Source organism: Aethalodelphis obliquidens, unplaced genomic scaffold (genome assembly GCF_003676395.1).
Source record: "Aethalodelphis obliquidens isolate GAN/ISIS:26980383/991018 unplaced genomic scaffold, ASM367639v1 scaffold83, whole genome shotgun sequence".
Taxonomy (NCBI): Eukaryota; Metazoa; Chordata; class Mammalia; order Artiodactyla; family Delphinidae; genus Aethalodelphis; species Aethalodelphis obliquidens.
In genome coordinates this window covers 4,519,078-4,533,907 of record NW_020838027.1, presented here as the reverse complement: position 1 = coordinate 4,533,907, position 14,830 = coordinate 4,519,078, and the positions used below count along the sequence as shown (strand labels likewise).

General features: G+C 52.5%; 2 protein-coding genes across 2 annotated transcripts in view; both read right to left on the bottom strand.

The window, feature by feature from the left end:
- The window catches only part of GALNT8 (polypeptide N-acetylgalactosaminyltransferase 8), a 74,926-nt gene that overhangs the window by 15,469 nt on the left and 44,627 nt on the right, over positions 1-14,830 (bottom strand).
- KCNA6 (potassium voltage-gated channel subfamily A member 6) lies at positions 12,792-14,560 on the bottom strand. The gene has a single exon (XM_027093138.1). The coding sequence runs from the start codon at positions 14,468-14,470 to the stop codon at positions 12,884-12,886; it is 1,587 nt and encodes a 528-aa protein (XP_026948939.1). The 5' UTR covers positions 14,471-14,560; the 3' UTR covers positions 12,792-12,883.

Genomic DNA, 14,830 nt, shown 5'->3' with positions numbered 1-14,830 from the left:
TGGCCTCTCCCGTTGCGGAGCACAGGCTCCGGACGCACAGGCTCAGCGGCCATGGCTCACGGGCCCAGCCGCTCCGCGGCATGTGGGATCCTCCCGGACCGGGGCACGAACCCGTGTCCCCTGCATCGGCAGGCGGACTCTCAACCACTGCGCCACCAGGGAAGCCCTGCTCAGTATATTTTTAAGTGTTAAGTTCTGATCTTGTAAAATAAGAGACTGGAGTAGATAACCTCTGAAATTAAATAATTCCATATAAAGTTGAAATTTTAAGTTAACTCCAACTCTCTTTTGAAAAGATCACTCTGGTGGTAAAAGCCAAGCAATAAAGTTTGCCAAGGTATGGAGGGAACAGCTGTACATTTAATGGACAGGCTTGAGCAACCATAGAATTTTCAAGCAAAAGCTCAAAAATTGTCTAATGCAACCACCTTACTTATACAGATGAAGACACCAGGACACAGGATAATACCGACAGCTAATGCCAGCCCAGTGCCAGGCACACAACTTGCTCAGGGTCACAGCAAGTTAGTGACAGACCCAGAATTAAATGATGCCCGCCTTCCCCACAGTCCCACTGTGTCATCTCTCCCATCCCGCCTCTCCTGACACGGTGACAGGCATGGAAAACGCAGGGCTGCACCTGGCAGATTCAGCACCTCGAGAGCCAAAATGCAGTAAGAGAGGAAAATGGTAAAGCGCCTCTTAGAGTTCTCACTTTTGAACATACATTTTGAAAAATATACCCTACTTCTGCTAACAAACAAAAAGGCTCTTTCTTTCTCAGATCTGGTCAGCGATCCCCACCCTTTCTAATACCAGAGCATTCCTTTTCCCACCACTGCAGGAAGGAATTAGGATGGTAGGTAGTAGGCCACAAAATAGCTGAGGTGCATTTTTCTATAGACTAGGTATTCTCCTGTAAATTTAACTATATTTTGTTTTTTTGTTTTTTGTTTTTGCGGTACGCAGGCCTCTCACTGTTGTGGCCTCTCCCGTTGCGGAGCACAGGCTCCGGACGCGCAGGCTCAGCGGCCATGGCTCACGGGCCCAGCTGCTCCGCGGCACATGGGATCCTCCCGGACTGGGGCACGAACCCATGTCCCCTGCATCGGCAGGCGGACTCTCAACAACTGCGACACTAGGGAAGGCCCTATTGTGATTTTTTTAATGTGAAAAGGCCCCCTTCTATTGAAAACACCTCTGATAGGAAGTGACTCTATTATTTTTTTTATTTTATTTATTTTTGGTTGCATTGGGTCTTCATTGCTGTGCGCGGCATTTCTCTAGTTGTGGCGAGTGGGGGCTACTCTTTGTTGCGATGCGCAGGCTTCTTATTTTGGTGGCTTCTCTTGTTGTGGAGCACAGGCTCTAGGCTCAAGGGCTTCAGTAGTTGTGGCACGCGGGCTCACTAGTTGTGGCTCACAGGCTCTAGAGCGCAGCCTCAGTAGTTGTGGTGCACGGGCTCAGTTGCTCCGCGGCAAGTGGGATCTTCCCGGACCAAGGCTTGAACCCATGTCCCCTTCTTTGGCAGGCAGATTCTTAACCACTGTGCCACCAGGGAAGCCCCGAGTCTATTATTTTTATACGTGTGTGCATGCGCGCGCACACACACTCATGGCAAAAACAGCAACTTTTTAGAAGTGCATCTATTGGAAAAAGTGAGGCCGACAAGCATTAAGATGGAAGGCCATGATGGATTTCCTTTAAGCCTAACCTGATTTCATTTTTTCCACACTCCTGGAAATGGTAAATATTTGGGGGGAAGGGGAAGGAAAAGGGTTACAGCATCCTTTCAAACTTGGGTTTACAGCAGTGAAAGCTGTCCCCGGTGAAGGATGACCAGCGTGAAATCTACCCCTCTCTTGGAATCCTGAGGATTTGGGGCTGACGGTAACTCAGAATGCTTTTCAGACTCTCCACTTGAATTCTAGCCCTGAGATACTGTGATGAAATGATACACATAAAGCAATGAGAAGAGGAGAGACTTTCTTATCTGTCTCCCAAAGCGATAATGTTGGACATGATTCCAACTCTACAGTTATTTAACTTTCGGCTAGTAAATCTCCCAGACATGAGCTTTCCCCCGGGAGCTGAAACTCGCTGGGAAGAATCTCAGAAGAGGGGCAGGAAGGGATCTGGGGCTGACCGTGGGGTCATGATGTCGCAGACAGCTGACAGATGTAGAGCCCGTGCTGCGGGGCCTATGTTGACCCAGGAAAGCCACGTGGTCCCCCCTTAGGAATGCCTGCTCTCAATTCTCTCCAGTCCCAGCCAGCAGGCATGGGGGACGCCTAGTTATCTGACATCAGGAAGTCATCTTCAAATCGGAAATATCTAAACACTGCAGTTTGCCTTTTTCTCATTTTAGACGGAAATCCTTAATTGTTTCACACATCTCCCTGCTTACATAATTGGACAGAGCACATAACTTTTTTTTCTTCCAGATTGAATGATTTTATTGCAATAATTCTAACATCGGGTGCTGAGCGCCTACACAAGGGTGATGGTAGACAGCCCCAGGGGACAGAGGCGGTGTCGTATTTATACATTGCCTTAGTGTGTTCTTGATCGCTGCGAGGCCCCCTGCTCTCCTGCAGCCACTTGACTGTCTCTGTCTCGAGCTGTGACTGTCTCCTCTCCCGCTGCCAGCCCTCGCCTCCATCCCCACTGTCTACGTCTGACAGCCACCCTCCTCCCACCCCGACCTAACAGTCCGCTGTGACTCAGTCCAACGCGATCCCACAGGAGGGCTTCCGAGAGCGGCCACACGCGCCAGAGTCCACCGGTCACCAGATGAGGAAGGCCGGGTGCCACCTGTCCCTGCACGGGGCACCCGTTCCATCTCTGATGTTCCCGTCTGCGGTGGAAATGCACACATAGGGAGATGTCTTCCTCCTACAAGGAACCCAAGGCTGTGGGCACAGTGCAAGCGACAGGGGCCCCAGCCTCCGTGGGCACCTGGCAAGAGCACCCGGCCCTTCCAAAGGGACAGGACCAAGGAGACCAGACCTATTGTTTTCCAGAAGAAAACAGATATCCAGGTCTGCACGTGAAATCTCCCAACTTTCCTTGTATTTTGTTTTATTCTTTTATTCTTCCCACCTTTATGGAAATGTAATTGTCATGTCCAATATTTCTCAGTGTCTCATCATATTTGGCCCACACATTACCGGCGTAAGACATCTGGTCAGGAGTAACGTGCAGAGTCTCAGGTTAGGTGCTTTGTGACAGCTGTCTGGAATGCTGCACAGACATTTAGCATGACCCATCCTCTAAAGCAGAGAGCAGTCCTGCACGGGCCACAAGCTTTTTTCCCCCAGCACACCAGACTTTTGTCTCTTCCCAGAAATGCCAAACTGCCCTAAAGCAGCCGGCGAGCATCTGTCTGATTTATGGCTCAGCTACCACGGCCTCTGGAAACTTAGCTCTTCCTGCCCCTAGTCCTGTGATTTATAAGCGATCTGTAACCCAACGGTAACTTCTCTTTCTCTCCCAGGGCAACAAAAGGCAGAGAAGAGCCTAGAAGCGGATTTCTGTTTCCCAGGGCATCAGAAGTCAGCACTGCTGGGTAAGAGGCCAACCTTCTGTATTCCTTCCTTCCTCTATAAAATACAGAAGTCTCAAATAACCTCCAGCTTTCCTGGTTTCTAACCTAAGACAGTTTCCTGCAGCCCAGGCACTAAATTTAACAGAAAAAGTGAAGCCCTAAAAGGTTAAACTGCCCCCTGGAAAGTCAGGGGAGAGAGATGAAATTAAAACGCACTAATTCCATGTCCTCCTGGACAGCTCTGCTGAGGAGTTTGGTTGGGTAGGAAATGAATAAAGTTGTTTTTTTTTTTAATGTTTAAATAATCCTTAGGTTTCCATTTTCCATAGAAAAAGATACTTGCATTGGAGTCAGAAAACATTGAGCTCAGCTCTGCCCCGACTGCCTGTGTGACCATGGGTCAGTCATTCCTCTTGTCCACATCAGACCCCTCCTTCACGAAGGGGGGCATTTATGACCACTCCCAGCTCTCTCATCTGTCCATCTATGACCCTGGATACTGCTCTACCCAATATGCCGATGCTCATGGGATGGGGTTGAGTGAGACGCTGCATCGTATTTGGTTGGAAACCAACCAAAAAGATTACCGGTATATCCACCATATTCTTACAAGACATATTCAGATTACTTTCTCTATATTTAAGTGATGTCTTAAGTGTAATTTATTTAGAGATTCTGCTGTGAATCCTTTAGGAAAAGGGCCTTCTAGTTAAAAAGCGTGCTACCCTGAGTCTATTTTTATGTCATATTTCATTTCAATGTTGGTTTCAGAGAACAAAACTGCAGTCAACTGGGACCCCCTGTCTTTGAGGTGCAGGTGGCTGGTCACCCCAGGTTGGTGGTCAGTGTCGCTGAGGCCCCCTAGGCTGCCTGGCAGAGGGGAGAACGGGGCTCTGCTGAGAGTGTCTGGCCTGCTAAACCCTTTCCCTCGCAGCCTCACGACAACTAAGTGGGGCAAGTGGAATCTGCTTCCTTATTTTGCAGATGGCAAAGCAGAAGCTTGGAGAGGTTTAAACGAGGTGCAGCTAACAGACAGTGATTCAGACCCAAGTTCTCTGACTCCAAAAGCAAGGCAGCTCTGAATCCAGGATGGGGAAGGCAGTGTCGCATGGGACACTGTGGTGGCTGTGGGAATGAGCTGAGGGTGCATACGGCATTCTGGCCGGACTCAGGACCCCCAGTGCAGCAGCGGCCCTTCAGTCACAGTGGAAGCAAACGGAGACCCACAGGAGTCAGGGCAGCAGCGTCTTCCGACTCCGGGGTCTCCTGCCCTCTGCCTGAAAGGAAGAAAGGGCAGCTGGAAAACAGCCCAGGAATGTCAGCGGGTACCCCACCGGCAAAGGGGAAAGGGCGCAGTGGGACGTGAAAGAGGGATGCTGAGGGCGAGGACGGGGGAAGTGGGAGTTTGAAAGCCGCTAGAACAACGGATGAAAACTCTGAGCCGGGTCCAGCTTCTGGGTTCTGTCCCGAGGATTAACTGTGAGAGCCCGCATTTGTCCCAAGGAGGAGGACGTGAAGAAGCGTATGAGGAAGGCTGTAGGAGAGTGACCCACCGAGGTTGCTAAAACGTGCGGGGAGGAGAAGAGTGATGGAGTGAGGAAAGGCCCTCTAGAGAGATGTGGATGCAGCTCTGTGCCCTCAGAGCCCCAGAAAGAAAAGAGCATATGATGCTCACTGGTTTTCCATCAAAAAGACAAGCTGGCGTGTAAATGAAAGCCTATGGGGGACTTCCCTGGGAGTCCAGTGGTTAAGACTTCACGTTTCCAATGCAGGAGGCCCGGGTTCAATCCCTGGTCAGGGAACTAAGATCCCACATGTCGCACGGCGCGGCCAAAAAAACAACCAACCAACAACAAACAAACAAAAAACAGCCTATGTACACATTTAGGAACCACGAATTCATTCTCTCTTCTTGCTCAGTACCAATCAGACCCTCACTGCGTTCTGTTCATTACATCTCCCCTGAGGGCGATGGACCACAAGGAAGCCGGGTGCCCTTGAACCTGCCCTCTGCGCCTCAACTGTCTGATCTGCCAAAGAGGAAAACAATGCCTAGCCTTCCCACTGCATTTGGTTGTTGAAGGATAACAGCATTGATAATAATACCAACCTCTGGGTCGTGCTCACATATGGCTGCCTATCACACTGTGTACATAGTGTCACATGGTGTCACAGATTACATAACATTGTACCTAAACTACCTCATCTAACCCTCAAAACAGCCCTGTGAGACTGGCCCCGTTATGCCCCCGTTTTACAGAGAGGGAAACTGAGGCACAGAAGGTTTCAGAACTTGGTCTACATCACCCAGCAGGTGAGTGGCAGAGGTGGGATTTGAACCCAGACGATCTGGCTCCAGAGTCCAGGCTCCCAACCTCTGTTACACGACACGACGTCTGAAAGGACTGAACGTGTTCGAGATGCTTTTTTAAATGAATGGCGCCATTCTCATTCCTGTTAGGACCACTCCCACGGGAGAGGATGGATTCCCCGGTGGAGGCGGTACCACAGCCTCAGATCCACAACGTCACCGGACAGTGCCAGCCCCCGGGAAGAGAAAGAAGGCGTGGTCCCGGCCCCCGGCCCCTCCTGGCCACGGGACTGTCTTCCTTTATTTATTTTTTTTTTTTTTCCCAAAGCACAATGTCTCTGCTGCCAAGAGCGGGTTTGTCTGTCTCCTGGAAACCGCGGTTGTCAAGTCCTCGAAGCAAGAGCAAGCGTGTCAAAAATAGCAGGGCCACAGACGGCGCGGCTGCAGCTCCTTTGACATGCTGGTTTCACTCTCGCCAAAGAGCCGGGGTCTGTCTGCGTTCCCTGCACCTGTGACAGAGGCTGCTTAAGGCTCCGGGATTTTTCTAGGGCCGGGCAAAGAGTGTCCGCCAGGCGCGGGACAGACTAAAGGAAAAGCCCCTCCCCGGTAACAAGGGTGAGGTCGGAGCTGTGCTCAAAAAGAAGAAAAAATTGTCCCAGATAAACCATAATGGAAAAGAATATGAAAAAGAATATATATGTATAACTGACTCACTTTGCTGTGCAGCAGAAATGGACACAACATGGTAAAGCAACTCTACTTCAATAAAATCCATTTTAAAGAAATTGTCGTAAACCCCATCAGGGCTAGGCCCCCAATAGGTTAGGTGACAGCCAAGGTGCGACCAGTCTTGAGGGCACTGACTATGGTGTCTGCCTCTTCTTTCTCTCTTGTTCTGGGAACGAGCAGTCACTTGTTTTGGATAACCTTTCCCAAGGGCTCACTGAGAGGTTTCCACTCCTTCTTTAGGGAAGCAAGGGGATGAGGACCAAAGATAACTAATGAGGACCTGCTGCACAGCACGGGAAGCTCTACTCAGTACTCTGTGATCACCTATATGGGAAAAGAATCTAAAAAAGAGTGGATCTATGTATATGTATAACTGATTCACTTCGCTGTACACCTGAAACTAACACAACATTGTAAATCAACTATACTCCAATAAAAATTTTTAAAAATATATGGGACCGAGGGGTGGTATGAATGCCTTTCTCTAGGAGTTCAGAGCAAAAGGAAGGGAAGGAAATGACCCTCTCCAACCCCACAAGGACCTCGAGCCCAGAACAGGAGAGCGGTTCATCGGGGAGACACGGTAACACGAGAACTGAGAGCCCATCTGTCCTCATCCCCAGTGGTCTGCATCCAGAGGTTCCCTTTCCCGAAAAGCCCTAGGCTCCAGTCTTATTGTTGTCCAAGAGAGCCGCGCACCCCGGGAAGCCCGGAGTCAAGTGGGATGGAGAGAGGAAATCTTTTGGTTTAAAGAATGGATTTCTTTTCCTTCCCTAAGTGACCTTGACAAGCTAGAATTAGACCAAACTTTGCTTCCCGGGGCCATAACGGACAGTCAAAGCCAATCAGAGCCGGCCCGGAGGTCCCAGCCAGATTGTCCCGGGAGGACGGTGTCCTCTGGAAATGTATCTTGGCATTTATGGAGAGATGCCGGGGGACAAAACACTGCCAAAAGCGAGGGCTCAGCCAGGGGAGAGAAGGCATGATAAACAGCAGGACCGGAAGGTGTCATGTGAGGAAAAGCAGGGCAGGGGTTGGGGGTCGTGGTGAAGGAAGGGATTGGCGAGCGGAAGGCAAGTAGGAGCAAGAGAGGAACGACAGGGACTTCCCGGGTGGGCCAGTGGCTAAGACTCAGCGCTCCCAACGCAGGGGGCCCGGGTTCGATCCCCGGTCAGTGAACTAGATCCCACATGCTGCAACTAAGACCTGGCTCCGCCAAATAAATAAATAAATATTTTTTTAAAAAAAGAGAGAGAGAGAGAGCGAGGAATGACATCCAATGAGCGTTCTTGGAGGAGGACGACCTAAGGGAAGACTCTCACCCCTACTTCTTCTGTTTCCTGGAAGCACCACAGCCTGCGGGGCCCCATCAGCAGCTGGAGGGTAGGGACCCGGCCAGGAGAAAAACACCTTGACGCCTGTGTAATTTCTTAAGGAATTCTGAGTTTCCAGGTACAGAGGTAAGGTGGCGGTTTCTGCCTTTGGTTCAGTACATGCTAACCAGGCTCTGTAAGGACCAGGAATGGCTTGGCCTGTCTTCAGAGCCAAAAGAAAGGGGCATGTCAGTCCCACAAAGGTTTCATTGTCAAAATTCAGAACAAAAGAAAACAAACAGCTCTTGGCACTGGAAGGGAGGAGCAGGCAGCAACTGTATGAAAGTTCTAAAGTGTCCCCGTGTGGCAGAGAAAAAAAACTGTCCTTCCATCCTGAATACGCAGGCTGGTCCATCTTTAGAGAGGCCTAACCTCTAGATTTTTAAAACCAAAGCATCTCCCAGACAAGAGGTGAAACTCTGAGGTTATTAGTCTCACGTCACTTTTTTTTTTAACAATTCAGTGACTTTTTTGGGTTGCCTTATAGAGCTGTACAACTGTCACCACAATCCTCCTTTAGAAAATGTCCCTTACCCTCCAAAAGCCGCCTGATATCCTGATGCAGGTGGGACTCAGCCTACACGACCTCCAGCAAGGAGATGCACAAGCTTCCCTCTGGACCGGTTGGTAAATCTTAACCCATCATGCCAAGGAGTGTCCCCCGCACCTTGCACCACTGACATTTATGTCCTTTGCTTTTCTTCTGCCTTCAGGGGACAAGAGAGACAGCTCTGAGACCCTTCGAGTGAATTAAGGGCAGTCAGAAGGTCGCCCTTGAATGAAGACTTTTTCTAGTCTAATTCCACGCTATGCCTTCCTCCTAAGCCCTCTTTTCTGTGTTTATTTCACTGTTTCCACTGTGCCATTGTCTTGAACCTTTCTGTAAGCTCCTTAAGGTTGGGGGACCCTGAGGTGAGCATAGTCCTGTGCTACACAAAGTATTTCTCTGAAAGGTATTGCTAACAGGTTCCTTCTCTCTCTCTCTCCTTCTCTATTTTATCCTTGCAGATTCAAGAAATTTTGTCCGAGACATCTTCTAAACCCACAGCAATCCCCCCTTGCTCCAGAAGCTCGGGACTCTGCCCACAGAGGTGAGTACCCTAGGAAAGGATGCTGTAGCAAGATGACAGGAAAAAGGGGGTCCTCCAGCTGGAGAACAACCTTCTGAGCAAACACCCTAGGTCACAGCCGTCCTAGAGTCCAACGAGCAACCTCAAGGGAAATGCCCAAGGTGCTCCCAGCCCCTGAGAATGTAAGAGAGAGACAGAGAGAAAGATACACAGAGGAGGCAGAAGAAGTTCAAACAGCAGATGGGGGAAAATCAGAGATGTGAGAACGAAACACGAGGCAGAGAAAGTGACACTGAATAGAAGAAGGAAGGGGAAAGTACAGAGAAAAGGGGGTGATTAGAAGGGGATGTGGGGGTACTTCCCTGGTGGTCCAGTGGGTAAGACTCTATGCTTCCAGGGCAGGAGGTCTGGGTTCAATCCCTGGTCGGGGAACTAGATCCCACACACGTGCCGCAACGAAGACCCGGCGCGGCCAAAATAAATACAAAAATTATATATACATATATATACATATATATATGAAGGGGAGGAAGGAGGGAGGTACGAGTGTGGGGACAGAAACAGAGAAGGAGAGTAAAGTACATGCAGACAAAAACACACAGAGAGCCAGGTAGCCGCTGAGGAAAGGAAACCAAAGCCTCCCCCTCCCCCAGACACACCCTCTCCCGCCCTCTCTCTGGCGCTTCCCACCCCTGTTCTCATTTGGCCTGAAGGATATTCCCCAGCAGGAGAACCTACCTCGGGTGCAAAGACGGCCAGCTGTCCCCTTCTCTCCTGGGGCCGATCTGGCAGGAGTCACCTCCCACGTCTCAGCTGAGCTTCACAGATCCAGGAAGACCTCTGGGCGCTCCTGTGGGCCCGAGTCAGGCGTAACGATGACCTGAACCCCTCTGCTGGCAGCTGCGAAATCGCCACCCCAGCTGTCACAGCCACACCGGGCGCAGATCGTCGCGGCGCTCAGGGAGCAAAATCCACGTCAAGAGGCTCAGAGTCAGAGGGGGTCACTTGGCAGAATCCTTCACAGGAACTAGGTCAGGTCACCGCCTCTCAGTTTTTCTTCGACATCTTAAGATGAACCACCTATGAGATTCCTCCCAAGAGCTAGACTGTTCCTTGGGAAGCAGAAGCATCATTTCTCTGTCTCTCTCAGAGCTGGGAGGAGCCTCTCTCTGAGGACGTGAGTGCCCCGCAGTGCTTTTATGGACTAAAACTAGTATGACCCTTGGCGAGGCCCAGCTTGACTACCTCGGGAGAAGCTAGTCCCCTCCAAGGCCATTTCAAAAACAATAATATGGACATTGCTTTCACCGGCAGTTGCTTGGCATTCAAGTTTCTGAAGACTCAGGGGTGGGATGAGGCAGCTTCAGTGACTGGGTGGGGAAGCCAGGAAGAAAGGTCCAGATAGGAAGCTTTGGGGACCCGCTTCCCCTTCATTTTCCGAAGGTCACGCATCCCTGTCCTAGCCCTACCAGCCCCTAAAGCCATATGTGAGAGGCGTCCCCCTTTCAGAAGCTGGGAATACGTAGTCTCCTGTTCTCCCTGGCTGCCCAAATCAGAAGATAGAGAGAACAGTCTGGAAGGTTGCTACGGCAACCAGAGTCCCTGGAGAGCCCAGCTCTCCATAAACCCTTTACTTTCGGGCATGCTCTGACTTGAAAAGGAAATGGTGATGAGGATGACACACACACACATACAGAGACACATGCATACGTGTTCCAACATTACCCTCGCCGGGAGCATCGCTTTTGCCTCTGCGTGGGCCTCCTCTTTCCCCCGAATTGCCAGGAGTAATATTCCAGAAGACATTTGGAAACCTGGCATTCTATGGGCTCAGAGCAAGTGTCTGAATCATGAGCATCTCCTCCTGCATTTCAGGTTTGGAGAAGCCAAGCTCCCAATCAGGATGATGGTGTCTGGCCCCAAAAGGATCCCACTGGATCGCTCCAAAGAGAGCATCCTCCTGGCCAAAAGGTAAGAAGAAAGACCAAGGCCCAGTCTGAGAGGCTAGGGAGGGATTTAAAGAGCTAATGGCCCAGAATGGCCTGTGCATGGGCTCTGGATCCAAGGCAGGAACTCTCAGGGGAGGCCTTGCCTGTGGGGGATGGGGAAACGTGGTAATGAACTAGAAACCATTACGGAAGTTCACACATTTGCATAGCGTCATCCCCAGCCTCCCAGATGAGTTCACGGGGCCGTTCCCCATGAGGTGGGGGTGGGGGGAAGACATGAATGTTCCCATTGAATGGGTGGGGAGACTGAGGCACAAAGAGGGACTGTGGCACCCAAGTTACCCTGTAAAGTGTGGCAACATCCGGACAGTGTCTCTCAAGAAAACCCTCAAGAGGCTGTCTGTCCCTCATAAGTTTGCTCTTTGAGAAAAGATTTTTTAAAAAATTCTTATCAAGGAGCCGTAAAGCCTAGTTTATAAAATTAAAAACTCATTAACAGTCCTTCCGGTTTCTGAACTGTACCCAGGAGAGCTCAGAACAGTGCATCACAGTTGATCAAGGCAACAAATGAATGACGATGTGATGAGGGGACAGAAACAGGGGTTCACAACGGAAGAAGATGACTTGGTCTAAGTGGCACCTTACCAGTGAGAGCTGTGGGCTGCAGCTCCAGGGCCAGAGCAGGAGAATGTTTGCTTGACTCAGCAGAAACCTCTAACAGTGAGGCTGTCAGCAAAGGAATAATGCTTCTTCCTTACTCTAAACCACCTGTCTCATTGCCCACGAAATGGAAAGGAAAAAAAAAAAGCCCACGCTAGCATCCAATGTGTGCTGCTACCTGTCTGTGGGTTTAGGCTGGAGTCTGCTTTAGAAAGCCTTCAACAGCAATCCTAAGTCAGACTCCCAGGAAGAAGGGTGGAGGACTAGAGAGGGTCGGGGGAAGTGAGGGAGAGAAATCTGCTGTCTGCAGAAGACTCCTCTGCCCCCCTAGACGGTACTGTCTCCGTGGCGCCTCTCTTCTGATGAGCGGTCAAGCCAGGTGCTTGATTATATCCGGCCATTTCTCCCAGCTCTGTGGGTTCCCCTTTGCCAGTTCCTCTGCACAGGAAGAGTATTTGGCTCTGAGAAGGAGCCTTCCTGGAAGCTCGAGAGGGTCAAGGGATCAGAGTGGGGAGAACGAGGTGCAGACCAAAGACTGATGTGTCTACCGTGCCAGCTCGCACCTGGAAGAATCCATTGGCCCCTTTGGTCCAGGACTGACTCTCACATCCTCCAAATGGCCCAGTGTAATTGTAGTTTCTCTAATTCCATCCAAGATTAGAGATGTATAGCGTAGTATCAGGCTGGGCAGCTGAAGGCTCTCCCAGGGGTCCCCTTCAGGAGGAGCAGCCGGTGTTACAGGGCGCTGGAGGAAAACAAAGGAGGAGTACTGTTTCTGTCCACCCGTTTCTGCCAGTTACCACGTGGCCAGAAGCTAAGACTGGTGCATGCCCCAAAGCCACAGACGCTAAGGAGAAAAAGGACCCAGGTGTGCCTGGTTTCCATCTTGTCAACATCGCTCTTCCTAGAGATATTACAAGTCCCAGACATGAAAAATCAGAGTCTTGAGGGACGAAGGTCAGATGGAAATCTCATCCATGTGACAGAAGATGGGCACGAATAGGTGGCACCGTTAGAGTTTGGAAAATGCCACTTAGATGGAGAAACCTTGGATGCTGCAGGGGTCAAGTAACAAGATTGAGAGTCCAGGTGTGTGGTCCTGGCGCCAGCCACTGGGTGTGGGGGTGGTGGGGGGAGTCAGGAAGTCACCTGGAGCTGGGGTGCGAGTAGTGGAGAATGACAAGGAGCCCTAAGGGATCGTTTGTTCAGTGTCCTTCCTTCCGTGCAGGCCCGGCCTGCATCCGTCAAACTTCGGTGAGCATCCTCTTCTCTGCATATGCCCGATGTGGAGTGGGAAAGTAGCTGGGTCTCCGCTCCCGGGTGGCCTCCGAGAATTCAGGCTTGCCAAGTCCGTTGTCGGCTGCCTTCAGGTCCGGGGCAGGCTGCCCACAAGTGACGTGGGTGTACTGGCCTTGTTCTTCCTGCTCGGTCTCCCGGTGGTAGAAGTAGTTGAAGTTGGAGACGATGACGGGCACGGGCAGGGCGATGGTAAGGACCCCGGCGATGGCACACAGCGAGCCCACGATCTTGCCCCCCACCGTCATGGGGTACATGTCCCCGTAACCTACTGTGGTCATGGTGACCACGGCCCACCAGAAGGCATCCGGGATGCTGGGAAAGAGCGAATCGTCATCATCAGCCTCTGCGAAGTAGACGGCGCTGGAGAAGAGGATGACTCCGATGAACAGGAAGAAGATGAGCAGACCCAGCTCCCGCATGGACGCCTGCAGGGTCTTGCCCAGGATCTGCAGCCCCTTGGAGTGGCGGGACAGCTTGAAGATGCGGAACACCCGGACCAGGCGGATCACTCTGAGGATGGCCAGGGACATGGCCTGCTGCCCGTTCTGGCCGCCGCCTCCACTGGCGGACTGCTGTCCCTGCTGCTGCACCAGCTCGGTGCCCAGGGTGATGAAGTAGGGGAAGATGGCCACCAAGTCGATGATGTTCATGATGTTGCGGAAGAAGGCTGGCTTGCTGGGGCAGGCGGAGAAGCGCACCAGCAGCTCGAAGGTGAACCAGACAATGCACAGCGTCTCCACCAGAAAAAAGGGGTCGGTGAAGAAGGAGCCCCCAAGGGTACTTAGTGGGGATGAGCCCCCTGCCATCATTCCCCCCGCGGTGATGCCAGGATGAAACGTATAGGAATCGTCTTCATCCTCTTCTTCCTCCTGGCTGCCCCTGGACACCGGGGAGACACCACCACCATTGCTTCCACCTCGACCATCTGCGCGGAACTGCGGCAGCGTCTCCAGACAAAAGATGACGATGGAGATGAGGATGACCAGCACCGAGACGATGGCGATGCCCCGGGCGGGCCCCGAGCTCTCCGGGTACTCGAAGAGCAGCCACACCTGGCGCTGGAAGGGCTGGGAGGGCAGTGGCTTCTCGTCCACGCCACCCTCGGGCAGGCAGCCCTCGTCCTCGCGGAAGGCAGCCAGGGCCTCGTCCCCGAGCTGGTAGAAGCGGATCTCCTCCAGGAAGATGTCCAGCGGCACGTTGACCGGCCTCCGCAGCCGGCCCCCCGACTGGTAGTAGTAGAGGATGGCGTCGAAGCTGGGCCGGTTGCGGTCGAAGAAGTACTCGTTCCTCAGCGGGTCGAAGAAGCGGACACGGCGGCCGGGGTCCCCCAGGAGCGTGTCGGGGAACAGCGACAGGGTGCGCAGCTGCGTCTCGAAGCGCAGCCCGGAGATGTTGATGACCAGCCGCTCGCTACTACAGCAGCCGCCGCCGCCGCCGCCGGCCTCCGGGAAGTCTCCGGCATCCTGTTGCTCCCCCTCCGGCCCACGGGCCTCCCCCGGCGCCGCCAACGTAAGGGATTTCTCCGATCGCATGTCCCCTCCGCGGTGCGCTCCCCGCCACTAGGACGGCGCCCACGACACGACCTCCCGGGCGCGGCGCCGCCTCCCAGCTCTCGGCGGCGCCTTCTTTTCGGGGTGGGGCTCGCGGTACGACCGACGTCGGGTCCCTAAGCCCCGAAGCCCTGGTCTTCACCGGGCTAGGTCTGGAGAGGTGACCTGGGCGCGGAGGGTTCGGCTCCGCGCCCCCAGTTATCCGCGCCCGATGCTAGATACAGCTTGTGGTACCTGGAACCGCAGCCTGGCGCGTGTGCAGCTGGACGCCAGGAAAGAAGCGTGGCTTCGCGCCCCCGCCCTCACCAGACTGGGCTCCGGGACGCGGGGGTCCGCCCTCCA